This window comes from Lytechinus pictus, chromosome 7, assembly GCF_037042905.1.
Source record: "Lytechinus pictus isolate F3 Inbred chromosome 7, Lp3.0, whole genome shotgun sequence".
Taxonomy (NCBI): Eukaryota; Metazoa; Echinodermata; class Echinoidea; order Temnopleuroida; family Toxopneustidae; genus Lytechinus; species Lytechinus pictus.
The window spans coordinates 11,050,048-11,077,790 of record NC_087251.1 but is presented as its reverse complement, the minus strand read 5'-3'; the positions used below and the strand labels follow the sequence as shown (position 1 = coordinate 11,077,790).

Genomic DNA, 27,743 nt, shown 5'->3' with positions numbered 1-27,743 from the left:
AGGCCACCCTGCTTTCTCCTCCTCATTTATCTCTCTCATCCCCGTCTCTCTCTCTCTTCCCCCTCCCTCCTCCTTTCCCTCTCTCCCCTTCCCCTCTATCGGTTCGGTTCTTCTTTTTCATCACTCACTTTCTTAATAGGCGTGATATGCCTACATGTATATACACACGTCTCACTTTTCACTGTTCCCTGAATGCATCTTCCTCTCATCGGAAATTTTGTGACGTCACAAACATATTAATGTATTTTTCATTTTAATTCCATCTTTTAAAACGTGTATACAGATTCAAAGTGTGAAATACGTGAAAAGCGGCAAGAATAACGTTTTCCCCGAGGTTGAATATAAAACTACACAACCTAATAGGGAAAATTTACCAGAAAATCAAATTTATATATGGAGCATGATTCTCAAATATTCCAGGGACTCATACATTTTTAAAATTAAATCAAAGATCACTGAAAATTCAAATCACATCGAAATATTTTACAGCAACATACCAAATCTATTAATCTGGGAATGATATCATTACGACCCACGAAAATTACCGTGCCAAAATTATGGATCGTAATATGGATCAATCATTATTGCCATTATGAGTTTTAGTATTCCAAACCGTAGTAGAAAAAAAGTGAAAAGGGGGAGGTAAGTAACCACTGATCAATCGAGCATGGCAAACGAATTGAAAGTGTTTTAACGCTAGAAAGATGAGGACTTTATCATGTTTATGAACGGTAGAATATTGATTAAAACATACATGTATGTCACACAAAACGGCACAACACTATTCCAGGAAAAAAACAAAAACCGAAGAGAAATAAAATAAGCATTAAAGACCCCATGCTGCACTTACACCAATTTTCTGAACACCACGAAAAATAATGAGAGCACCAAAAAGAAAATATTACCAATCACCTTTTCATTGAAAATCAATGCGAAATTTCAGTTAGTAAGCTGTATACCGATTTCCTCACGTATTAGGTGACTGAATTTACTTTAAAAAGAGCAAACTCAAGCACAAATTCTCGCGAAGACATCAATTTCCTAATAAACTACAAGCACATTCAAAGAAACCTTTTAACAGCTACGTCGAAATTTGTTTTGTAAAAAAATCCATATCATTTTGTTGAATATCATAGTCTATCTTACCAGATTGCACATTTATAGTTATAAAAGAAAAGTGAAGGTAATCTTTAATGAAGATTTGAAAAAAAAGTGATACCATAGTTTACTTTACCAAATTAGAAAATTATCAAAAAATTGTAGTTATTACATGTATCTTTAATGTGATGTCAGTCAGGTCATGAATAAATATATTACCAGTAAATAAAACGCATGTAGTACTTCTTAAACATTAGTGACAAAATAGCGCCCAGCGCATTTTAGTCAATTTTATGAGAAAATGGAAGCCGATTTAGTTTAGTCGTAATCCTAAAGCCACTTCTAGAAAATTGTTTGGACTGAGGAAATCTATTGATATTGCTTTATTTGCTTACGTTACACGTACCTGAACATTTTCAGTATCCTGCACTTATTAGAATCTTACCTTTAAAAGATATTAAAGAGAGAAAGATATAACAGAGTGAAAATGGAAGTTGACTTGTCTACAATTAATCTAGTGTGCATTCTGAAAGGGTCATTATTAGAAGGTAACACGAGGAAGTCATTTGGTGGTGATAGTGATATTCGGCAAGAATCAATAGTTCTGATATTTGACTGTCTGTAGTCTTCATATCATCAGTGACATTGGCCCACTCTCATCGAGCCAGACACAATAACAAAATGTTCACGCGAAAGTCTGGTTTAGATTTGATCCTATGCCTCCATAACGGCTGTATCTAAGTCCATACTAGGAGTACTCGGTCTGCTGTGGTGTAATTGCTTGGCGCAAGTCACAGGCGAGTCGGTGAGCCGGCAACCGGCTGAACGCGGAGTGTTCACCTTGCTCAAGAACTGTTCAAATTCCATAAGCTGACCGACGAATCCAAGATTGGGAGCGATGATAGGTCGCTTGCTCTTGACGAATTGATAAGCTTGGGTCATTGGCTGGTTCATGTGTTTCATTACGTAAGCGATGACCACGGTGGAAGACCGGGAGATTCCAGCGTGGCAGTGAACGAGAACACGGGCGTTGCGACGTCGAGCCTCTTCTGTTTGGAGAACAATGTGGTATGAATAACTCGTCAATTTTAATTCAAGGTATATGCATTATGACTGACCATAATAACAAAAGTGACAAAATGTAGATATAGTATTGAGATAATAATAAACCTAGAAATCATAGAAATCATGGGGTTTCGGTTATCAGTAGACAGCTACCACAATTTCTGCTTCTCTAATTCCCGCTCTAATTGGGTTGGCACGGGGATGACACTTGGTGTACATGCAATTAACTGCTAAAGGAATGGCAACTGCCTTTTATAGTGTAGGATCGGTACAGATGTTTTCCTATTTTTGTCTAATATAATTCATTTCCGAGTGTTGCATCTTACTTGAAATAACATCATGATGATAATGTATACTTTTTGCCAACTCACCGATAAATTCCAAAGCGGCTTGAAAGTGGACGCGGAGGTTGATAAGTCCGTTGTCGCGTACTGGTATCCTCATGTATCGCATGGCGCTCTCGCCTTCGTGGAAACAAGGCACTGAGTTGGTGACATTGAGAACGTGGCTGATGCCGTGCAGCCGAAGCAAGTCGAGGTTCGCAGCGTCAACTTCGTTGCCGACGTAGAGATGAGGCAAAATCTGGGTCATGGGGATGCCTTCGGAGGGGCAGATGCCGGAGCCGCCGCGGAGGATGTGCTCGCTATCGGTAGTTGGGCTGGGAGGGTCTTCGCCATCATGGATCACAGTCGATGAGGTAGATGAGGATGACGATGATGAGGTGTTCGAAAGTTCGCTGACAAAGAGGTCCCCGCCGTGGTTCGCAAATTCTTTAATCCCACCTGAACAGAAGAAAGTAAAATAATTTGGTCAGATACAAATGAAAACAATCGCAATATAAAGAAAATGTCATACTAAAAAATGATTTACATGTATAATATGTTGGTAATCAAGATTGGAACAGAAAGATCAGTATATTGCTGTCCTGATTGCATCCCTTCAATAAAAAAATTATCATTCATTTTCATTTTTAACGGTGACCCTCCTCGATAATGGGACAGTGTTGGAACAGTACCAGATTCTGGTCATCATCAAAGTCGACCGGCTAACGGTATAGACGTTTTGGCTCACCACTGCCGAAAAGGAGACCCATTGGCCCAGCCTGCATACTTGCAAGAATCGGGAGGCCCAAAGATGGATCTCTGACATTCGGGCAGCATTGGTCAGCCAAGCGTGTCCAGAGCTGAGGAGGTGGATGATGAGGATGACGAGTCGCGAGATGGCGATGACTTGCGGTAAACCCAGTCATCTGCAAAGAGCATTGCAACATAGTGTAATGACCCGCCATTGTAACTCGCCACAATATCAGGTATTGTGGTCGACTCGACTCCCACGCTCCCAGTCATGCAATTAAGTATTTCGCAATCGTTCCAAGAAAATGGCATCGTTCCCTTTTTCTGAATTCGAATTCATTCCATTCGACTTTTATCTCTTAACCATCCTTTGGTTTAATTGGCTTTTAAGTATTTTTTACTAAGAGTTTGATTTTTTTTAACCAGATCTCAATAACAATTGAACAAAAAAATAAATGTGACCATCTTACCTTTTAGAAGTCTGACTTTAACGCCTTCCTTTTTCAGAGCACTAACGACAAGGGAAGTTGGATGGTTGACTGGTAGGTTATCAATTCCTTGGGACTCCTCATCGTAGACCACAACCTCTTTATCTTGGTCCAATCTCCTCTGAAATTCCTTCTTGCCTTCCTCCGAGGTGACCAGGTCCGCAAGCGCTACCTTGCCTTCACGAAGTCTTCTACATGAGAATCGAGTGGTACAGTTGACGTTGAGAGCCCCTGAGATGTGCCTCCTGCTAAATGCTAGAAATGGCCGAAGGTCTACAAGGATGACAGAGCTAGATCGAGGACGGCAAATACGGGATTGGCTGCATTTTGACAGCAATAAATGGTTATCCAGGCGCTGACTGAGTTCTTGTGGGAGCACGATGGGTGAGGTAGTGCTAGAGGGAGGAGAATGAGAACAGTTCATTGGGGTGACATCTTGGCTGTTCTGGTTCTGAGGACAATCTGATTTTCCAAACTTTCGCAGAAGTCTCGGTGAGCACTGCTGCAACTGCTCGCAAGCACGGTTCAGCAAACATCGGTTGGCCACTCTAATGTTTGAATTCAGCTCCGGAGTCCGACTCCCGCTGCTCGACGTTGATTTGAGTGCACTGGTGCAGAGTGATGATTTGCCTGAGAGCGCGAATGTGAATGGGGAGGCCGCCATATTGCACTGATCCGATTTTACGTTGTGTGTGTGGCACTGCCAGTAAGGGTTTAGTGATGTAGACAGTTCCGAATTGGAGTCACTACAATCGGGTAAACTGGTGTTCTCCTCACTGTTGGTTGCAGGGAAAGAAAATGGGCATTTCTTGATACTAGCTGCTGAAGTTGGCGTTGCGTCTGGAGACATGGACAGAATACTCCAGTAATAAACACAAAACAAGATATTCCAATACGGTGGTAGAACAAACTAATACCAATCCTTTTGAAATATATCCAGGACAAGGTGACAATATATCCACAAAATGACGTTCGATAATACAAATTTATCGATCAACGATGACAGAACTCGTTCCTCTGTTTCAATGTATAAAAAATATAGATATTCCCCGGCTATTTCAGACGTTATATGTACAGCAAAATAGTGAATCCCCAAAATATAATAGCGAAGAATATATACACAATACAGGAGAAACGTACGCTACGTGGGGAGGACAGGGAACGAGTGAGAAAATAGACGCTGCCCAGCAGAAGGAGAATATATCCTCAGAACGAATTCTCATTCGCTGAACTAAAATGACGTAACCCGCTTGGATGCTATTTTGGGACCGCTCTGTGTGCGATAACCTTTTCGCCCAGACGGACTGCGCATGGGCGTGTAAACAAGAGATAATGGGGTAAACAGGCGAACTCGGGTGTGCATTCATTATTCATATGTTGACAAATACTCACGGTGCATGAATATGCATTAGCTTTACGAAATGAGTTCGACTCATTATGACATCACGTTGTTTTCATGCCAGAGAGAATATGAATAATCATTATGACTTTCATCTGCCAATATATTTCAACATACCTGTTATTTGTTGCGTATATAAGCCATTGTATAATATTTTATAACCAATGACTCGCTAATTCCAATAAGAAAAGATCAACGAATTGATTAGTATGCATCTTTTACATCTCATAACCGTTATTACATGTCCGACAAAAAACACACAATAAATACATGCACAGACTTGATTCATTTGTGCACTTGTTGTGTAATGAGAATTACACCATCAAGAATAAGTACAATTATTTCGATGAAAAGATCACAGATTGGTCATGAAAATATTTAGGGAAGTAAGCCTCTATGATTATAGGATTTTACAGGATATGATATAGATACATGTAAAAAAAATCATTAGAGGCCTGATATTGTTATTATAATCATCACATTAAAATAAGCCCACTACTGCCACCACCCCTCACATTTTCTTTTATATTTATTATAAGAATTATCATTAACATCATAGTCGTCGTGAACATCATTAGTATCATTATTGATATAGATGTTATTGTTATTAGCCTCCTATATATTCATTCACTCTAGATACTGTCTTTTTTTTAAGTTTGTATAAATGGAATGCTGTAATTCGCCCTCATTATACTCTCCTTAGTTATCCACTAAAATAAATTATGATTCTATCAAACGTAATCGCAAAAGAGTTTAAAAACATCTTCCTTATTGCAACCTTGATAAAATAATGACGTAAATCCGAACACACCTTTTTGGACTCAACTTCAAAATTTTCTTGAGGAATCATAGAGATCGTCTTTTAATTCATTATTTTGTTTTGCTTTTTATTATTGTTTTGTATAGTAATCATAACAATGTTGTCCAGGGATCACCCAAATCTTCATGCCAACCAAGTACCGATTACTTTCAGTTCAAAATCAAAACCATGATACCCGGATAAGAACTCGTAGCAGGTTTTTTTTTTTATTATCATTTTCACCATGGAAACTGAATAAAATGCACCAACAGAGTATTGTCGCTGTTCATATTTACATAGTTTTTGCATCAGCGGTGTCCTATTGAAAGGTCGGATAATTGGGGCACTAGTAAGTGCACTCGGGTAAAAGGGTTTTACCCTCCTTTTCACTACAGAATAGTATAATACTATTCCTATACATGTTTTCCTTCTTTCATTTTCAGATTTGGGAATTCAATAAGAATATAACATCTTTTGACGTAATTGGTCTCATAAGAAATTAATCTAAACGAGTCTATTTGTGAAAAGGGATTTTTTTTTTACAAATAAAATCAGTCTTATATCACTCTCTCTTATGAAATATACACTCGTAGTTACGTTAATTTCATTGTATATAATACAAACTGCAAATATAATGATGAACCATGTATTGTCTAACAAAAAGCTCCAAAGAAATTAAGCAATATTTTTTTACTCCTACTATATAGTTCACCATTATCTGATTATAAACCTTCCCCCTAATGACTTAATTTTACATTTAATAGCACTTCCAGACTTCATGCAGTTATGCAGTTACCATGGGAGTCAATTTGAAATCATCCAATACCTGTTTGATGACCCAAAAAAAATTATCCCGAATATCTCGTTTATGAGAGAACGATTTGAGTCACGGACCGAGACTACAGGGGCAAGGTCATATAATGACGTCATCAATGATTGAGAACAGTGTCGAAATTTCGAGCAGATAGTCAATAAGCTGGCCTCGCTGATCTTAAGCACGTAGACGTTCTGACCTTGCCCAACCTATCTCCGATCTTTCTACTCAGACCGAATGAAAGTATGTTGTTTGGTGAAATAAACGAACGCGACAACCATATGCTGGTGGTTGTATGTCAACGGACAGTTACAGAAATACATTACGTGTTTATATTCATTTCATTCTTTTGTATGCCAGAATTGTCCAGAATGATTTGGGTATGTATTTCCTAACCGCACGACCGATGTACTTCATGTACGGAAACCAGTGGAGGCTAGCAAAGACGTGTGGGAACCTACTCCCTACGTTGGATACGAAACAAATAATTTTTTTGACGCAAAAAATATTACTTCCTTGATTTCCTTCTCAAATATTATTTTGATTTTGATTCCTTTTGGAAAGGGTATTGATCAATGTGACAGAGCTATACGGGTGAATCAGATGAAAAAATAAAGATGCCAGTTGCTTTGTTCTCCATTTTCTCTCTCCATGTTATTTCACAAAAATATCTACCCTTTTTTGCTTTTTTTCTGACAGACCCCGCCCTATCTGAACGTTTTAACGTTAATTTATCATACAACAATGCTACTTATATTTCATTATTATTCTAAATCACCAATGAACTTCTAGTATATACCCAATGGTCAACCTCAACGAAAGTACAGGCGGCAGGTAGATCGCCCTAAAACAAACAACAAACAAATGCCGAAAGTAATGGCTTTTGGAAAAATCTCAACCGAAAATTCAGGATGCTATATACCGCTTTAATTACAGCCAGTATCAACAAGGTTTGTCGGCCTAGAGTAATCAGAATGATTCCAATGTCGGTCAAGTTTATATCACAGTCACACACACACACACACACACACACCCTCACACACACCCTCACACACAAAAAAAAAAAAAACGGATTCCAAATCGACCGATTCCAGGTCATGAAAAATTAGGTTTTTTGTTTAAAGAGGTTTTTATTAGATAATAACTTGAATTCTTAACAAATACAAAAGAAATACATATAGCGCATGAATATCATCTTTTTAATTAATAGATACATTGACAACTCATGAACTTAACTTTATACATTTTCTGTTCTTTCCTTTTAGAAGCACTAACATATTTATATCAATTTTTTTTTCTCCTTAAACTTAGTTTTTGAGAAAAAAGCATGTATGTAGGCTATATATGAACACAGCTTATATCAAATCATTGAATGTCACATTGAAAATCCATATCACACTACCTTCAAATACATAATATTAAACCTAATGTAATTGTTGTGATCGATCTGTAGAGGTTTCGTCGGTGTGACCATTGCCTCCGATATGAGAGAGTCCAATGTACTTTCAAGATCAATCTTAATTGGATTATCAAGTTTTTATTGTCAATTTCTGTGAAAATGGATCACTGAGTGAAATCGAAAGGAGTGATTAAAGACTAGTTCTATGACGTTTGAAGTTTTGCTTTTTTTCACCAATCAGCATGAGTACCGATAACTTCATAACACAATTAGGATATTGTTCATTAAGGGTCCCGATGTCAGGATTTTCTTTAGCGCACATGAATACTGATTTTTTTGTTATGTTTTTTTTTAATGAATAAATATATAACAAGTCTTTGTTTTACGGACTTGTACTTCAAAAGTAAAATGATTCCTTGTTAAGCCCCGACATGAGTACTTTTAGTATGATAATAATTTATGATATCAGCCTATATTATTTTATCAGGTGTTATCGTTTGACTTGAATACGATTTATAAACGGGCTTTAGGATGATGAGCAGATGAAATAAAATAAAGTATCATCCGAATAATATACCATCACAGTTACCAACCAGGTGCATTTTAATGCAGTACTTGATATACTTTTACAAATGACGTACTCACTAGTAGATGAAATATTTATATAATTATATCTAAAAAAAGAAAATTTGTTTAACATTCAGAAAAAAGTTCCAAGGACTTCAATAATAAAGAAAAATAAGTAATAAAAAGCAACTGACGATATCAAAGTAAATATTTTTAGCCATGTCATAGTGAAATTGAAATGATTATCATTTAGACTGGTGGTAGTGTTTGCTAGAATTAATACGAAAACCCCCCTCAATAATATCGCTCTAAATCAAACAAGCAAACAAACAAACAAACAAACGAATACAATTAACATACACTCCCCCAAAAGAATATAGCCCTCTCCCTTTTCCCCTTCCCTGTTAAAATACGTTTCACTACCAACAAACTCTTCAGCGAGATCATGGTATTGACAATCAGAAGATAGAAAAGAAAGTCACTTCTCTTATGAACAGTCAGAATTGAGTTATCATTTCCATCATTGTCAGTTGATTGATCTTTGTTCATGAAACATTCTTTCAAGAGTATATTTTCCTTGAAAAGCACAAGGATATTGACAGATGGAGTATCAACTTCGTTTTCAACGAACCGTCACATGCAAACAATTGAAACTGTTGATTAGTTTTAGTTTGTCTTTTTTGTTTTATTGTTGCATTTTTTTTTCTTTTGTATTTTAAAGATATTACATGTCAACACTGAATACTATTCAGTCATGTACTTGAAACAAAGGAGACCCTAGCCTTACAAGCCTTGCTTTTTCAGGGGTTCTCCTTGTCTTTCTCTCAATACGTTTAGTTATTTTGCTATGTTTCTTTTTTTTTCTACTGTAACAATGATTTATGGTTAATTGATTTTTTTCATTTGTAGAATGTGAAATCATACTTGTAAGATAAAATGGATGTGCAGAAAGAAAGACGAATAAATATCTTATCTTATCTTATCTTATGTATGGGATACTCTCCTTGCGCAATACAGGGATACATAAGAACGGAAAATTGTGACTCTAAAGGCTTGTAATATTTAGATGTAAAGCAGTATACTCATATCATTCCTTTGCATAATGATTACAAATAGGTAATAATATATATCAATATTCATAAGGCTACCGTCGAATGAATTATACAATGTTGTACAAAAAAGTTTTATAATACATAAAAATACAAATCTCAGTGGAAAGGCCTCTGTCATGTAAAATGTGATTATCAAACATATTAACATCACCCATATTAGATAACCTTGAAGTTTATCTATGATAACATTATGATATGAAGATCATTAAAAGAGTAGGTGCCAAGATGACATATTGGAGAGTTAGAAGTAAAAACAAAAAATGAGAAAAAATGAAGTTTGATCAATCAACTAATCTTACGTTCATTCTCAGAAATGTTTTAGCCAACCTACCGGGTTGGTTAAGAAAAATATTCATTCGTTGACATGCAATTTTGTTTTAACCAATTCTTGGTAGTAGTGCTTGTTATTGATACATCATTCTTTCAACAACAAAAACAGACCATCCTGCGATTAAGTTGTATGTATTCATCGCAGATACCACACCCTTTCCTTCCTTCATTTTAATTTTAAATCAATTTTAACGCAAATGTTAAGAGAAGGGTGTAGTTGTTGCAATGCCTGATGCGCGGAAGGGGTTCTCAGGCGTAAACTCGCTCAATTGCCCACTCTTTTGAGGGGGCTTTTAGCAATTCAATAGATACAACCCATAAATTGTCATGTCTGACTGATTCTCTTGAATTGAATACAAGGATTGATCCCCCGCAAAGAATTTCGGACTACATCTGAAGATACGAGGGCTATGATTGCGTAACAACGGGAGTGACCAATATTTGCTTCATGGAAAAAGCGATTCATTGACTCAAAATGCATCATTACACAGTAAAAACACTGTTTCACATTTTATAAAATGCTGTATGAACCTGCCAGTAGTTGTATAACAGTTTAAACAAACATGCTTACTATTTTAAGAATTAGATATACAAAATCTAAACACCAGTTTAAACTGTTCAAACAACAACTGTAACTTGCAAGGTTCAAATAGTAAACATCGTTGTATAAAAATGTTAAACAGCGTTTTCTATAACCATATCGAAGCTGCATTTGTCTTTTCTTTATAAGATATATCTTTGTTAAATTTACATGACTTAAACAATCACACGATTTGAAATACCATTTTGTATGGCAAAATTATATGTATAAACTCAAACGTGAAATTCAAAACATGAGTAATTCCCCCTCAAAGTAATCATTCCCTTCAACTGTTTAATGCAATGATATGGGCGTTAATGAGCAGACTATCAACTGATTCAGTCTTGATCCAAGGGCGTTGACCTGTATTTCAGGAGCGGCAGCAAACCTGCCTATATAAGCAACTCCGCAGTGATCATGATGATAGTTATTAACTGACAGATGAACTGATTGATTAATTGATTGGATTGATTATCGATCGATTTATTCATTTGACCATTTGTTGATTGATAGACAGGTTGATTTATTGATTGGTTTTCATTCGCTTTTTAATCAGTCTACTAATTTATTCGTTTATCAATCACATTGCATTTCAATATTTTATAACAGGATAAAGGATAACAATATCAAAGTATACATGAAAGGTAAACATAATACGCAAAACATGAGGAAATATAAAACCCGAAATCACAGTGAAGTTATGAATCATTATGTGGAAGAGACCCACTTCCCTTTCTTTTATTTTATCTTTCATTTTTTGGGGCCAGAAAAAGAGGGGGGAGGTTCATTAACATAAACTAAATCAATGAAGAAGAATAATTTCAGTCAATCAATCAAATCAATCAATCAATCAATAATAACCAACCAATCAATCAATTAAATGTATTTCCTGGGTAATTTTTTTTTTCATTTTTAAAAAGGCAAATGTACAGTTAATGTAATGACAAAATTAAAAACCTGAATGAATAAATAAATGAGAGGTAAGTTTGTGACATCACCCGCTCTTTAATTTGCAGCTCCATGGTTAAAGAGCTTATGCACATAACTAGATTATATAAAACTGTTCAATGTCGTATTTTTCCTGTCTTACAACTGATATACTCTTAAAACACTTAGTAAAATTTTACCCAATATTGGATAGAAAGGGAACATGCATGTTTGCTGGATATATTTTTTACCCCATATTGGGCTAAATGCATATTTTAGGGTAAATTTCAACGCATCATTGCGTAAAATTTACAAAATATTTGGTATCTTTCTACCCAACCAACAATCACGTTCCCACTTAACCCAATATTGGGTAAAAAAAAAATTGAGAGTGTATCAATTTTAAAATGTGAGTACTTGATGTTTGACTCCGTTTTTTCAACAAATTGAATCAACTAGATTTAACAAGTTTTTTTGGTATTGCAAACATGTTCTCTCCTTGGGTAAACCTTTTTAAGACTGTATATTCTCATCCTACATGTCCTAGGTAATAGGAAGCGCTGCGGTGTCAAGCCCGGATGTTCAAGAAATTTGAGAACGATGCACCTGGCATCCTTAAAAAAGAAGAAAAGTATTGATTATTCTGACGGTCCCTGCATGTTTCACGAGACAAATGGATGGTGAAAAACGATCCCTCAAACCACGAATTGTGATCTTACGGACGGTTTGTGGAACCGTCACAACGTACCGCCTTTCTAGTAATTTCGTTCACCGATTCAAAACATATTTCATTGGCAAACTGCCAAGTGGGGAAATAACCATTCAATGCCATGACAACATTATCGAATTACAGCACAGACTATTGACCTGTTAGGCCTGATATATATGCGTGGTTTCATGGGAGTCTACGGCAAACAGACATAATTTTCTACCTGAACTTCCTCTTTGACTTTTGACACTAAGGATTATACCATGGCAACCCAAATACAACATTTATTTTTTCTTGCAAAATATTTTAAATATGACGTAATAATTCCAAGGTTTGGGTGGGTCATAGTCAGGTTACCGTGGTTACAACTTTTAACTATCAGACTATGATTATCTATCAGTGGAAACGTGTTTCGGATCCGGAACATGCAGTTCATAACTAAATACTAGTAATGGGTTGTTAATGTTATCGATACTGAAATAAATCATGAAAATGATAAAATTGGATTTTATCGTTTCGAGAAATGCAAGTCTACGTAAACTATAATAGTAATGCAATGTAACCCATTGGCCAGTGGCGTAATGAGCCAAAAATTGTAAGAGGGCGAGGTTTGCGTATCAGGCAAAATTTATAACAAGTTGCGCGCGAGAGAAGAAGCGAGCGAACAACAATTTCGACAATTTTATTTAAAAAATCAAATTTTGTAATAGATTTTGACACAATACTCAGAAAATTCACCCCCTCTCTCTTTCCTTTCCTCTCTTTTCTTTTCTTGGTCGTGAAAATATTTAGAGGGGGGACATCGCCCCCCCCGCCCCATTGTAGGCCACTGCACTGCCATTGACGGCGATCCGGTGGAGGGGGCGCGCTCCCCCATTAATCTCGAATTTTATTCAGCAGCATATGCGAGAGGATCGTCTTATCCCTCCCCCTTAGATGGACCAAAAATCCTATCACCACACATGTACAAACATATTCTAGTACAAATTATAAAATTTCAATCCAAATTATTTTCTGATAGGATTCCCGGCCACTGTAATGCTTAAAAAAAAGAAAATTAAGGATGCTCACGATTACAACGGAGTACTTTTGTATCATTTTTATTTTTTAAAGTTTCATCTAAAAGCATGCAAAAGGAAAATTGGTAACGAGTCTCCTCACTTCTGAAGTACTCAATTGATATAGAACGATAACTAGTGCTTATGTATCTATACATGTATATACGACCAGGAGGAACTTTTCGCGGAGAAGTCAGTTTTCAGATATTTCCTCTGACTTCTGTTAAAAGCTGCTAAAATTCTTTGCTGTAGATTGGTCGAGAGGAAATCATCAGTGAAAATCAATTCATCCGATGAAAGGCTCCTCATGTATCACTCATAAAACAACAATATTCAACAGAATAAACATTGCATCTATTGATAGTCATATTATACACAGTTTACACAAAAAGCGGTAAGGTGACAAACTAAACATGAATTGGAGTGGGCGCCAAAAAGGCAGGGTTACGCCCTTCTGCTCCTACGCCAGTCATTGTATTTTTTTTCTCGAAAATACATGAAGGCTATGATCATAAGCTTCTGACCTGTCTCTAAACAAACACATAAAACTACTCCACAAAAACCCTAAATATTATAAGAATTTGATGTAAGTATTAAAATTATATCATTTTCGCCTATTTTCACAAAACAATAATACACAAGTGATGACCTCAGATATATCTTTATCCCTTCTGTACAGTGAAAGTATATTTTGATTCCACCTTTAACATGTGGAATTTCTATTATTGTAACTTGGTATGATTCAATCATGCGCTCCTTTACCAACAAATCTACAAAAATGTTATACTTTAAGATATATTTTAAAATTTGTGAGTGTGAAGAATATTCGGTTCTCTTTCCCTCGTCGTGAAGCGAAACTTAAATTTTCAAAACTTACCAGGATCATATCGGATTTTGATGTAATTTTCGGTGTGTTCTTGTTTGAATTTTCTCTCATTGATTAAACCAGCTTACAAAATGTCACAGTAAAATACGGTGTTTATTTTTTTCATACAATGCTGTTACTGCTATCATTTCATTATTTTTCAGTCAGTCATCATTGACAAGGAACATGTTTAAAAGAGCAAACAACATTATAATTACATTCCAAATCTTCTTCCCAAATGCTTGAAAATTGTTAAACACTATATCTTGTTAGATTGCATCGAGTTGCAACACAAAACTGAAGGTAAATCAAACATGTAACATGCATAGGCATATAGGAAACATTTATAGCTCTTTTAATCGATGCAAAAGTGTACCAGTACCTTTGTTTAGTCAGTGAATGATATGATGGTGTATTGGTTATGATGGTATCACTTTATACTCACTAAATTTTAATGTGTCTGCAGTCTAAGAAGGAATCAATCAGAAAAAAGTGATTAATTTTGCTGGATATTCGTAATAATTGCATTGTGGCTGCAAATGCGCAACGATTCCATGATTCATCAATGAGAAATTGTCTCTTTTCTGTCTATTAATAGTGAGTAAAATTCCCCGCTTTTGTGTCGTTGTGCTGTCAGTGGTTCATGAAATACATTTTTCACAGAGAGAATTATTTTAGTCACGTAAAATCAACTCAACAACACACACACATAGCTTATCTACTTCACTCTTTAATCACAATTACTCATTATGTTTTTATGTTCAGTATTTTCATAAATCTTCATAGTTCTATCTTTACATTCAACCCAAATATTAAGAAATTAACAAAGAATCAGTATAAGAAAATAAGATAAAGAGGAGGAAGAAGAATAAAAAGGAGAAAAAAGAAAGAAAAGGGAAAAGGAGAAAGAGAAAAAGAAAGAAAGAAAAAAAAAAAAAAAAAAAAGAAAGAAAAAGGGAAGGAAGGAAGGAAAGGAAGGAAGGAAGGAAGGAAGGAAGCAAGCAAGGAAGCAAGCAAGGAAGGAAGGAAGGAAGGAAGGAAAAGGATGAAAAGAGACAGTTTTGGAAGACATGTGACACTCATACTACCCATTTCTGAAATAAAAAGTTATTGTGATCAATTTCATAATTGTTTTTTTTTCTTTTCTTGTATACTGGTGCAGGTATTTTCTGCTTGATTCTACAGTATGTAAGCAAATTTGTTTTAAACGTATAATTTGAATGAAGTTTGTGTCTTTCAATCATATTGTATGAATCACCTATATATCATTAAGGGAATTGGTCATGTTTTTGTTTAAGAATTGATTTTTTTTTATGGATAGCAAAAAAGCATAAGCACCATAAAAGTCACCAGATACAAATTTCGCATGCACATTTCTGTACTTACACAATACTAAAAAGGACTCTTGACTTTCGAAAATGGTAATTTTTTACTTAAATCATTTATTACTCATGCATGACTCAACTGATCAATTTCATTATTTCACAGGAGTTATTCGACGAGTGTAGAAAACTACTTACAAAATTACGAATTTCAAAATTATTCCGTTCAAGAGTTACAGCATTTTTATTAGGGGGGACTTACCTTTTTGTTGAGTATATACTACTTTCTTTAAGAAAAATTCTCCATATGCCCTTTTCAGACCCACAGATCGACACACCACTTCTAAATATATATCACATCTCAAAATAGTTTCTTTCCGAAGTTCAGAAAATAACCATGACCGTGATATAAAGCACGAAGTCCGGACCAACCTGAATGAGGAACAAAATCATATCAAAATCTGACAGACAGATCTACTAAAATAGAACCACAAACCCCTTCCAGATAAAAAAAAAATGGAAAAAAAAAATGTTTATCAAATCATTTCTCAGACATGACGGCGGCAAACTTTCTATTCATGTCACTTTCTATTTCAGAAGTTTCCCCCTGTTTTAATCTTTTTCCCATCTACTGTTATTCATTTCCAAGTTATTCTAACACGGAAAACGTCACTTTTTCGAGCTGAACTATTAAACGTGAAATGCTCTTCAAGGAGAGGATGAAGTTTATGAGCAGCTATACCCAAATTGGACTCCGCCATCAATTAAAAAATAATCCAGCATTACTTCTATCATTATAATTGAAATTTTTATCATCACGATCATCATGATCATTATTTATCATTATTATTGGGAGTATCATATCATCATCATAAAACACGATGATTTGAAATCATCTGAATGCGGCAATTGACTAATCGAACACTTTTGATATGAATCTTAAAGATTTTGATTTTTGATTTCAAAAGACCAGGATTTAGATAATCTTAATCCAGTGTTCGGCTGGTTTCATTCCACGAAATTTCAATGTGTACTTATGGAAATAATATTGTATGAGAAGGCCCAAACTGTTTAAAAATTGTATTCATATAATTTGTATTGGTGTTGTTGACTTGATTTGTAACATCAACAAAATGTGTGGGAATCGTCACAGTCCCTTGAAAACGCTACTTGCTAATACAAAAAAAAACCCGAAAAAAACACACCCACTCTTCGTCATTATAACTGTAATAAAAACTTGTGTAAACGAGGAATTACATATCATATGATATCCATTGGTATTTGTACACTGGTTTTAATAATTCAAATAAATTGATAAAGTATACTAGTCCGTCACAACCCCTGAATATCGCAAAGTCACGTCTAAGCATAAAGGGAGAAATGTCTTGATTGCTAATCAAATATTCAAATAACATATCTTTGCCAATTGTCACTGTACCAAACGCCCTTTAGATCGACGATATCATTCATTCATCATGTTCATGTAAACCATCGTCATTACTTATAAATTTTGAAATCATGGATCTGACGTGATGTGGGTGCATAATAGGGGCGTGTCCAGCATTTCGGATTTGGAGGGGGGCATTATTTTTTTTACATAGAAGATAAGCAAGAAGAAGAAATATATCACTCCGAAACATCAGTCAGATAAAGTCTTTCCAAAAAATGACAAGACAACAAAATATTTTGAAAATTAAAAAAAGCCCCATCCCAAAATGTCAACGTGGGTTTACCTCATCCATCCTCACTTTCAAGGGGGCATGCTAAAAATAAATGGGTACTACATCTACAGGGTGCCATTTCGCACACATTTTGGTCAAGGGGTGCACATGCCACCTGTGCCTCTAACTGGATCGGCGCCTACATGTAGGTGAAGTACCAAATTAAAAGGACCTAGAACATCGTCATATTACTGCTACTAGGTCTATAGGTTCTTATCAAGTCATAAGTAAATATGTATTCGTGTACTCTCAGGGCACTGTAATAGGTTTAAGCAAGCATTATGTTTGCTTTGATCAAAGTGGTACGATGTTTAAGCTTTTAAAAATAGATATAACGTATGGTCAACACCCACGGAGTGTAGGTCATACCTCCTCCTGCTGGCATACTGTCTTCCCAAAATGATTATATGCATTTATTCTAATTTAACTTAGACAATCCTTGCATTAATTAGTTATACATAATACACTCTTAAAAGGGTTGGGCAAAAAGGGCCCAATTTTTATCCATCACTGGGCAACATACTGTCCACACCACTTTTGGTTAAAATCTGTCCAAATTGGGTAATAAAAACTATTAGTTTGGTAATAGATTTGCTCAATTGGATAATAATTATATAATATAAATATTTTTACCAACATACATTACCAAACACAGTGGACAGTATGTTGCCCAACATTTTAAGTGTGTGGGAGGACTTTGATTTAGACATTCGTAATTCCGAAGCTTCGTTATTCCGAAGGTTCGTATTTCCGAAGGTTCGTAATTCCGAAGGTTCGTTAATCCGAAAACGAAATAAGGATCGTAATTCCGAAGGTTCGTTAGTCCGAAAACGAAATGATTAACGAACCTTATTTCGTTTTCGGACTAACGAACCTTCGGAACAACGAACCTTATTTCGTTTTCGGATTAACGAACCTTCGGAACATCGAACCTTTTTTCGTTTTCGGATTATCGAACCTTCGGAAAAACGAACCTTCGGAATAACGCCACAAATGTTCGGATTAACGAACCCTTTTATGTTTCCGGATTAACGAACATCGAGGTATAGGCAATTTACGTGTTTTGGAATTACGAACCTTCGGAATAAAGAACCTTCGGAATTACGAACCTTCGGAATAAAGAACCTTCGGAATTACGAACCTTCGGAATTACGAAGTGTAACCCGATTATACATAGATCCGCGCTTACGATTAGACATACCCTTATTTCAGACTTTACTTGGACTAATTTCCTCAGACATTATACTTACTAGAGAGACTCTACAAGATCAGCTTCTGTTGCTATGTTGGAAAAACTGTGAAGCTTGCTTGCCCTATCAAACAATACTTAATGGCAGTGGCAACATAATAAAGACCCGTTTACAGGTTGTTGATCATTATGATTGATGCACATTTACCATAGATTTATGGCAGATTTTCTTATTATGATCATTATTCCATAATATGAACTTTTTTTTAGTATACTCCACACGAAACCAAATGATAGTTCAGTATGAGCATTACATACACGATGCCACATTGTCAGCAAATTGAGCCCTTTTATCCTATTAAAAAAAAGGGTGAAAAAATAATGTGACACCCCCTATAACATTATTCTCAGCTTTGACATCTGTCAAAGATCTATTGGGCAAAGGACGTTGGACATTATTGACAACAAGATGTCGCGTACAACTATTAGCAAACGTTATCATTAAATCTTAATTCGTTTGCAAATAAAGAAGAAAAAAGGTAAACTAACAAAGAAACTACATATTACTACTATCGTACCATTTTGATTTATTTTTTGTTATATTTGAATACCAGTCGTCTGTAAACTCCAAAATGCTCATATTCTTAAATTAGAGCGGGGGCCATCCTACAACTGCCCATCATTTTCTCCGACACCATTTCCATCAGTCACAGACTAACATAACGACGGAGATCCCATTTTATTTTATTTTCTATATTTTACTAAATGGATCATAGACAAATAGAAGGGATTCTATTGGGAAACCAGTGATCATAATGATAATGAATTTCAATTCAGGATGTATCTGATTTTCTCTGGCCAAATGATGCGTCAAACCCAAAAAGTCCCTTCTGATATTGATATAGAAGTATTGTCCTGCCAAGTCCACTATTGATTGATGATAGAATAGATTGATTTCCTTTTTGTCGAAATGAACAGGAAGAGGGATGAAAAGCAGAGTCCGTATTCTCAGTGACACAATAAACTAAATGAAAAGTCATGCAAATTAGTGACATAATCTAAATAAAGAAAACGTGCTACAAGAAGTTGATCTCACTACTTAAAAACGTACAAAATGTTGCTCAATTTCATCTTTGTGTGATAAATAGTAATATTGCTGTAATTTGGCTTGTTACATCACATCGGATGGGTGTTTCATAAAGCTGTTCGTAAGATAAAAGCGACTTTAAGAACGACTGGTGATCAATTCTTTTGGTAAATGGTGCACCATTGGCAATGGTTTAGCGCGTAAGAAAGGTTCACCAGTCGTTCTTTAAAGGTAAAAGGAGAAAAATCAAACTAGCATAACGCTGAAATTTCATCAAAATCGGATGTGAAATAAGAAAGTTACAACATTTTGAAGTTTCGCTTATTTTTCACAAAACAGTGATATGCACATTTCATTGACATGCAAATGAGAAAGTCGGTGGAGTCCTTTAATCACTATTTCTTTTGTTTTTTTATTGTTTGAATTATACAATATTTCATTTTACACATTTGACAATAAGAACAAACTTGACTGAACCATATACAATGATAGTATTAAACGATGCCAATTCCACATGTCAGGGAGGAATTATAGTTGTTGTTTCACTTGACAATGAGGAGAAAATTAGAATATTTCTTATTTCATACAATAGAATACAGAAGAAATAGTGGATGACGTCATCAGTCTCCTCATTTGCATACCGACCATGATGTGCATATAACTGTTTTGTAAAATTAAGCATAACTTTGAAAAGTCATAACTTTCTTATTTTACATCCAATTTTGATGAAATTTTCAGTGTTAGGCTTGTTGGATTTTTCTCTTTTTATTCAAATCATCTTTTATTGGGGTGGACTTGTCCTTTAAGTCGCTCTTAATATACGAACAGCTTTATGAAACGGCCCCCTGGTTATCGCGTGGGGTCGGGCAATCGCATAACCCGACCATTTAAAAAAAATTAGAAAAGGGCCCACTTATGCCGACACGTCGGGTCAGTTTACCCGACCATTCGAGGTATAAGAGCCCCCTAATTCCCGAGAGGTCGGGTGTAATTTACCCGAGGTTTTGTAAAAATTATAGCCAATATACAAGAGGTCGGGAAAGCTGGACCGATATTTCGGGAGTTGAAGGGGCCATTTTCTCGATAAGTCGGGTTACGCGAATGCCCGCGACCGGACTGCTAAGCCGATGTGATGGTACAAGTCTGTATATTGAAGGCCAGCTCAAAACATGGTTTTTTTTTTTAAATATAGATTTCAAACAATGATCTCAAGAAAGGAGATGAAGTTGAAAATCAAAGACTTAATTAACTTGCGCCTATACACAGTATTGATTTAACTTTCCATTGAGCAAAATAACGCTTTTCTGAGGCTAATAAAAAAAAATGATTGAAATCAAGTTTCGATAAAGAAAATTGAATTACTGATATCACATCGTTGCAGGGCCTTGGGAACGATTTTTTTAAATTGGGGGTGCAGATGTAAATTTGAAAAGCAACAAAAAAAGTTTCACTGCAAATAGAAGTCAAAAGAAAATCAAAAAAAAAAAGGGGTTTCACTTCAAAATGAAGGTCATTTTGGTTACCTGGGGATGCTGCCAATGGAGATAATGCACGCAGCATCCCCCCCCCAAAAAAAAAAAATTGGGTGCTTCAGCACCCTCAGCACCCTGCTTCCCTGGGCCATGCCTCGTTGCCCGTTTCCACAACGGAAATCACCCTGAATTTATAACATTTGAAAATTCATTGAAAAATCTATTTCATATTGCAGTTACCTTATAGGTTCCTGACCATCTGACCATGGAGAAATACTGTACTTCTCTGCATGAAGTAACAAATTTCGGATTCGTGCTGTTCGAAGTTGCTCACGTTGCGATCGCCCCATTTAAATTCCGGTCATTTAATAATGATACAAATTTAGTTTGATAAAGGTCACAGGAAAAGTTATTCAAGTTTATACCCTTGATCTGATTACAAAATTGCCCGTGGTTAACTCACTAATTGAGATGATTTGTGTTTGAATGAGTTATATAAGTTGAGTTGTATAAAGTAAACTATAATGACATAAAAAGACATGAATGGCATGCGCTGATCGAATTTTCGTGACCTATACATTGCGCTATGAGCAGAATGGTGCAGAATGATGATGAAGGGGGGGGGGGGAACCCTGCATTTTCTTGATGATTTAATGAGGGGCGGGCATCACGAATTCTTTAGATACACTGTGCAAATTATGTAACCAATTGATGTTAAACGGAAGAAAATAAAGGCGTTGATTTGAAACGATATGGATTTTAAAAAATGCCCTATGGAAAAAAAAATGAAATATTGTTATCTCATTATCGCGTGATTACGGTACCGCGAGACCATGTCACAAACCAACCGCATAAAAATGATCGTTTCAAGTGTTTCATAGAATTCATTGGGGTATTAGGATCGATATTTTATATGAATTTAAGCTATCTATTACACTATAGTAAGATGCATCAATATCTCACATCCTTTATTATGTTTAGAAAGTCCGTGTACAATCCTTTCCGTGGTCAGTTTGGGGTTAAATTGTTTTGATAGGATGCTGTAAAGGAACTTTACTTTCAGTACTCGAAATTTATTGAAATCATGTGTTATGATTCTTACAATGACCGATGACAAACAAAAATGCTTGATAAATTCGAGTACTTGTGGATTTAACCACTTAGTGTCGGCCATCGATACAAGCAAATCCGCTCAGGCATGTTGACATGCGTCTTAAAGTATAATTTGACAGAAAGTTGTTTCAATATGAATTTTTTTCAATGCATTTTTAAATGTAATATTATTTTGTTTTGTACAAGATGCAAAATGATTATAATGGTCCATAAAATGCATGCTTTCAAAGAAGTTTAGCTTCTTCTTGCTATCAACATGTACAAATACATTTTACACAAAAGATCGAGAGAAAAAAGGAACATATTATTAAACGCATAAATAAATTCAAATAAGCAATATGATCAAACTTTCCTAATCTTAAAGGGTCTTTATTTTAATAATTTTAGTATACTATAAAGTTGAAACTACCTTTTATTGAATAAATTAATAATTCCAAACTTTGAATCTTATCGATAATGCAATGAAATGTGCATGAACTAATCACGATGTTTTCTCGTCATTTGAAATATATTTTTTGTTTTCTGAAAACATTTCTTGTTTATATCACAGGATTACAGCGCGGTTTTGTTATACTTTCTAATACAAGCGAGCATTGTACTTTATATTCGTTTCCGAGAATAATGTTCAAATAGTATGTAAAGCATGTTTATAATAACGGGATCATGCGGTTACCTGTAAGATACGATAGTCTTTATAATAATAATAATTTTTCAGCAGCTTCTTTTTGCCAATAATAATAATAATTAGAAAAAAAAACAAAGAAAGGAGAGGAACAATTTTAAAGGACACGTCGAAGAAAAGAAAGAAAATAATAGTTGGCCTAACGAGTTGGCGGTAATAGTCAAATATGACTGGTCGCCATTAATTTCCAACAAACAACAACAACTGGATATGATAGCTGAAACAAATATGACGATTATAAAGAACAATATAGATTAAGAACTTGTCACAGTCAAGAAGAAAATTTAGGCCATCATCATACAAACGATTAGTGACGTAATTTTAGACTTATGAATTATCACAAGCAAATGAAAATATATTTCATGATAAGAATAAAAATGGTTTAGTTTACTCACTAGAATCAACATTATTAAATGTATGTAGTTGTTTTGTATTTGTATAGTTATTATTATTTGAGACTTATTATTTTGATTAAAAACTATATATATATTTTTTTGGGGGGTGGGCTCACTTTCTTCGCTAACGTTATATTTTTCCATCACCGCATCAAGACCTTAGCCCCTGATCTGTTATTGCCTCACTGCACCATGCACTATTCTCCATCTTCAATATTCAGTTTCTTTGACTTCGCAGAAACCACGAAAATAAGGTTCGTGGTACCGGCAGAAATCAGTGTAACCTCAAGGAATCGATGAGGATTCCATGAAAAAAAAAACATCCCCCGAAAGATTTCTCACAACTTTCCTTGTTTTTTTTACATGAATAACAAAACCTCTACTTATTTATCATTATGTCATCTAAAAGTCTATCAATTTGTCATAAATATAGACTCTTATTCAAAGAAATAATTTTAGAAGGCACATGTATACAATACTCTAAATGGCAAATATATAGTTTCCTCTTAAAGGTAAATGCTAGTTTTGGTAACGATATCAAAATGAGTTCGTACAGAATCCAATGAAATGACCACCAAAGTGTCTGTTTGTATAAATAAAACACATGTGCCAAAGGATTCTGGAAGAAATTGTGTAATTGCTAAGAAATCAGCAAATAAGCACAGGATTCGGGTAGAGCGTCGGGCCCGACGCTCAAATCAATAATTATACACTGTCCCACGTGCGCTTATCTGTGTTGGGGAAGTTCAGTCTGAACATTTTTCAGCGTAGATTTCAAGATTTCACAAAGTTCAGCTTATGTAACTGTACCAGATCTAGATCCTCGATGATATACTGACAATTAAGCCTGGTTTTACAGACTTTCTCATGAAATCAGTGTTTACTGCAACTACTGGAATTTCTCTTTAACCAAGACAAGCATATTGAAATAATTAATCGACATACAAGCTAAATATTTTCAATCTCCGGACCTGATAGCGGCTTCTTCGTATTATTATTGTAATTTTGAAGCAATTTATTATTCTTAAAATAAAAATTAATTCAATTCAATAAAAAATGGCAATTATTGATGATCAATCTTGTTTCATAACTGTCGCTCATGAACCCCCCCCCCAAAGAAAAAAAGAACAACAACCACAGCTGGAACTTTTATGATTACAAGTTTATAGGGACAAAAAATATCATAAAATTATACATTTAAAAAGTCAATGCACGAATTTAGTGAAATCACACTTCTAGTATTTCATTAACATTAGTCTATTTCTGCGGTTTGTATTATTTTTTATCGCAAATTGATAATTTCGTTTCAAGTAATTTCCATATCGATTAAATTTTTATTTGAATTCCAGTTTTCAATTTCGAGGGCACACGCCTTGTATTGCGCGTACAGTATCAAGTGTAATCGTAATAAAATGACTTTTAAATTAATTTAGGAATTTATTTATTTATTTACAAATTCATGAACAAAATTAATATTAACCAGTTGTTTTTTGTAATGGCTAAACGAATACCAACATGATTTGCCAATAAACTGATAAACGATCGTACCTTCCTCTGATTTGATATGTGATCTTTAAAAAAAAATTGTTTGAATGATCCCCCTCCTATAGAGCATTTACCCAATACTTACAGGGGAAGTTCACCCTGACAAAAAAGTTTATTATATATAAAGATAGCAGAAAAAAAAAACATATTGATGAAATGTTGAGAAAAATCCATCAAAAAATATAAAATTATTAGAATTTTAATCATTTGATTTGTGACGTCATATGCGAGCAGCTTTCCTACATATCGTATGGTAAAAAAATCAATGAAATGTCATTTTTATCAAATTTTAAATTGTTTACTTTACCTTCAGTATGTTAATAGACAAATCATTTCAAATAAGCATAACGAATCATCAAAAATTGTTATATGCATTTTATTTCACATAACATATGGGGCAGCTGCTCGTTTATGACGTCACAAATCCAAAATTGTAATTTCTTACAAGTTTCTTAATCTTTAATGGATTTTCCTCAAACCTTCACCAATATTTTGAATGTTTTTTTCTCTTTTTTTTATATTATTTTTAACTTACAACTTTTCTTCAGGTTGAACTGCCCCTTTAAAAATCAATTAGGAGTTTATTTCTGCGAATGCCGACATGAGTTAATTGTTTTTATATGAAGCAGTGACATGCCACGATCTTCTTCCGGTTCACCCGGATATACGTGGGACAAATTATGTTCGTCTTGCGCGGATATTGAATAAAAAGTCGATCTGTTTCCGAAAATAATGAACAGAAACTCAAATTATTTCCGAACAAAATATAAACATTGTCTGGGACTCGTTATAAAGTTCACATGGATGGAAAACTGGAATAATGTTAAATATTATCAAAATTTGTAATCATGATGCGTGGATGTTGGCATATAGTCAATCATATATTATACAAATATTCAATGTTGATGAGTGCGATCGTTCCGAATATTGCATGAGTGTGCAAGTTGAATAGGCTGTATCAACTTGCAACGAATGTAATATTCGGAACGTCGCACGAATACAACATTGAATATTTGTTTTATACAACACCGATAGCTTACACTTTAGACTAGATCTAGATAGGCTAGATCTATAGGTGTAGTACATGACTAACGCGCATTAGGTCTTAATTTTGCTTACAATGTTGTCTTTTGAGCGTCGAGTAGATTTACTCCAGTAATCCCAGGAGAGTCAAGTACTCAACATAGATCTATAAAGTCATAGATCCATGAAGTCTAATTTGTGAATGAATTCCATAAAACCCAGAAGGAAACCCAGAAGGTACGCAGCCGTACCCTGGGAATAATTTGCTTAGCAACGTACGTACGCGCATTGTGTTCAGCTTAGCAACGTGTATGCGCAGTGCTACGTACATCGGTCAGAGATATACAAAAACGTGATTACGCGCGTATACCGCTAATTCACTTAACGTGTACGGGGCTATCAATGGGTTCAGTGTGCCCAGGGATCTTGCAGTGCTGGCTCATTTACTTAAGCGTACTATAGTCGACTATAGCACGAGCGTGCAATAGTCGACTATAGCACGGCTAGCATATCTTAGCGTGCTATAGCTGATTCCTCTGAATGTCATGTGACACGCTTTCATCCAATCAGCTGTCAAGGATCTATACATGTGTTGTATAAATATATATATACGTAGGTCATAGTATTTCCGATCAATTGATAGCTGGTTAAAACTGCATAAAATTCTTAATATGCTCACCCATTACATCTATATTTAATTAACAATTTTTGAAAAATGTGTAATAAAACCATACTATAGTTCATAAATATGCAAAAATAACTTTTCATCAGAAGTGTTGGGTTAACTCTAAACTAGATAGGAACGTTATAATTAGCTCTCTTCTTTCGTCATCGATTTAGAAATAAATCAACACTCATGCTTTTCCAAGAGGACGCCAATTGATGTAAAGGAAAATCACAGGAAAAGAATGCAACATTCAAATATTATCAATATGATTTTGATAATAATAAATCAAGACTATATTTCATATTCGAATGCATTTGGACCGTTTGGATTTTGGAAGGGTTTTGTCGGTTGAGTGGATGATCACTGAGCAAATTTGTATAAAAAAAAAAGAAAAGAAAAGAAAATCAACACATTGCGAAAGTGGTTCATTAGATTCCTATTGCTGAAGTTTTTATTTATTATTTTAAAGCAGATGTGCCTACAAAATGTAAAATCGTCTACTGGCCTGGTAAACATACCTGGCCCAGGCTACTCTTAGTAAACCTAATTTTATCTTGATGTGAATAAAACATTAGTAAAGCAGTTATGTCACGCTGATTTGTTTTTTACTCAATTTTCTTCTTTTTTTAACGATTAGAATCGAGAAGATGTATTTTAACAGCTTAGTCAGATGGACAGTTCTTAGTTCGGTCAAACACAAATGCCGTCAAATTCTTTTCATTCGTTTATTCTGAACAATGATTTATAGTATATGCAATGATTATCATTGATCCATTGTCATGATAACTGAGTAGCGCATGTCTTCTTATATTACAAAATGCTAACTTCGTTCATATTCTAGAACGTAATCATATTGTTTATACAGTCATGTTTATCCCACAAATCAAAATACTTGCCACGATTAAATGTTGGATTATTCTGGCACTCGTTCATTTAAAAATGATTGTTTCTTTCTATAAGGTCACAGTATACGTATTGTAAGTAATACTTCTATATTTTCTGTGCGGATAGCCTTATATGTTTGTTTTTTTTTTGGGGGGGGTGGCGTGAATCTATGTGGCTTTTGATACTGACTTACGTTCTCGTACGCGTAAACTTATCTATTTGAAAGAATACATCCTCAATCTATATGTTTATCCTTTTTTCGTTTGTCCTTAGTGGTGCGAATGAAATATCTTCCAAGTTATCTAAATAAGGGTTGTTTTATCAGTATAGTAGTATTTGCTACTTTGTAGAAAATGTTG

At 34.9% G+C, this 27,743-nt stretch overlaps 1 protein-coding gene across 1 annotated transcript; it reads right to left on the bottom strand.

The window, feature by feature from the left end:
• Window positions 1-236: 236 nt before the first annotated feature.
• Window positions 237-6,191, bottom strand: LOC129264972 (dual specificity protein phosphatase 10-like). Its single transcript, XM_054902945.2, has 3 exons — window positions 3,707-6,191; window positions 2,535-2,945; window positions 237-2,147 (listed from the first exon to the last, which is right to left on the bottom strand). Exons 1-3 carry the CDS (start codon window positions 4,572-4,574, stop codon window positions 1,813-1,815), a joined length of 1,614 nt encoding a protein of 537 aa, XP_054758920.2. The 5' UTR covers window positions 4,575-6,191; the 3' UTR covers window positions 237-1,812.
• Between the last annotated feature and the right edge of the window lie 21,552 nt (window positions 6,192-27,743).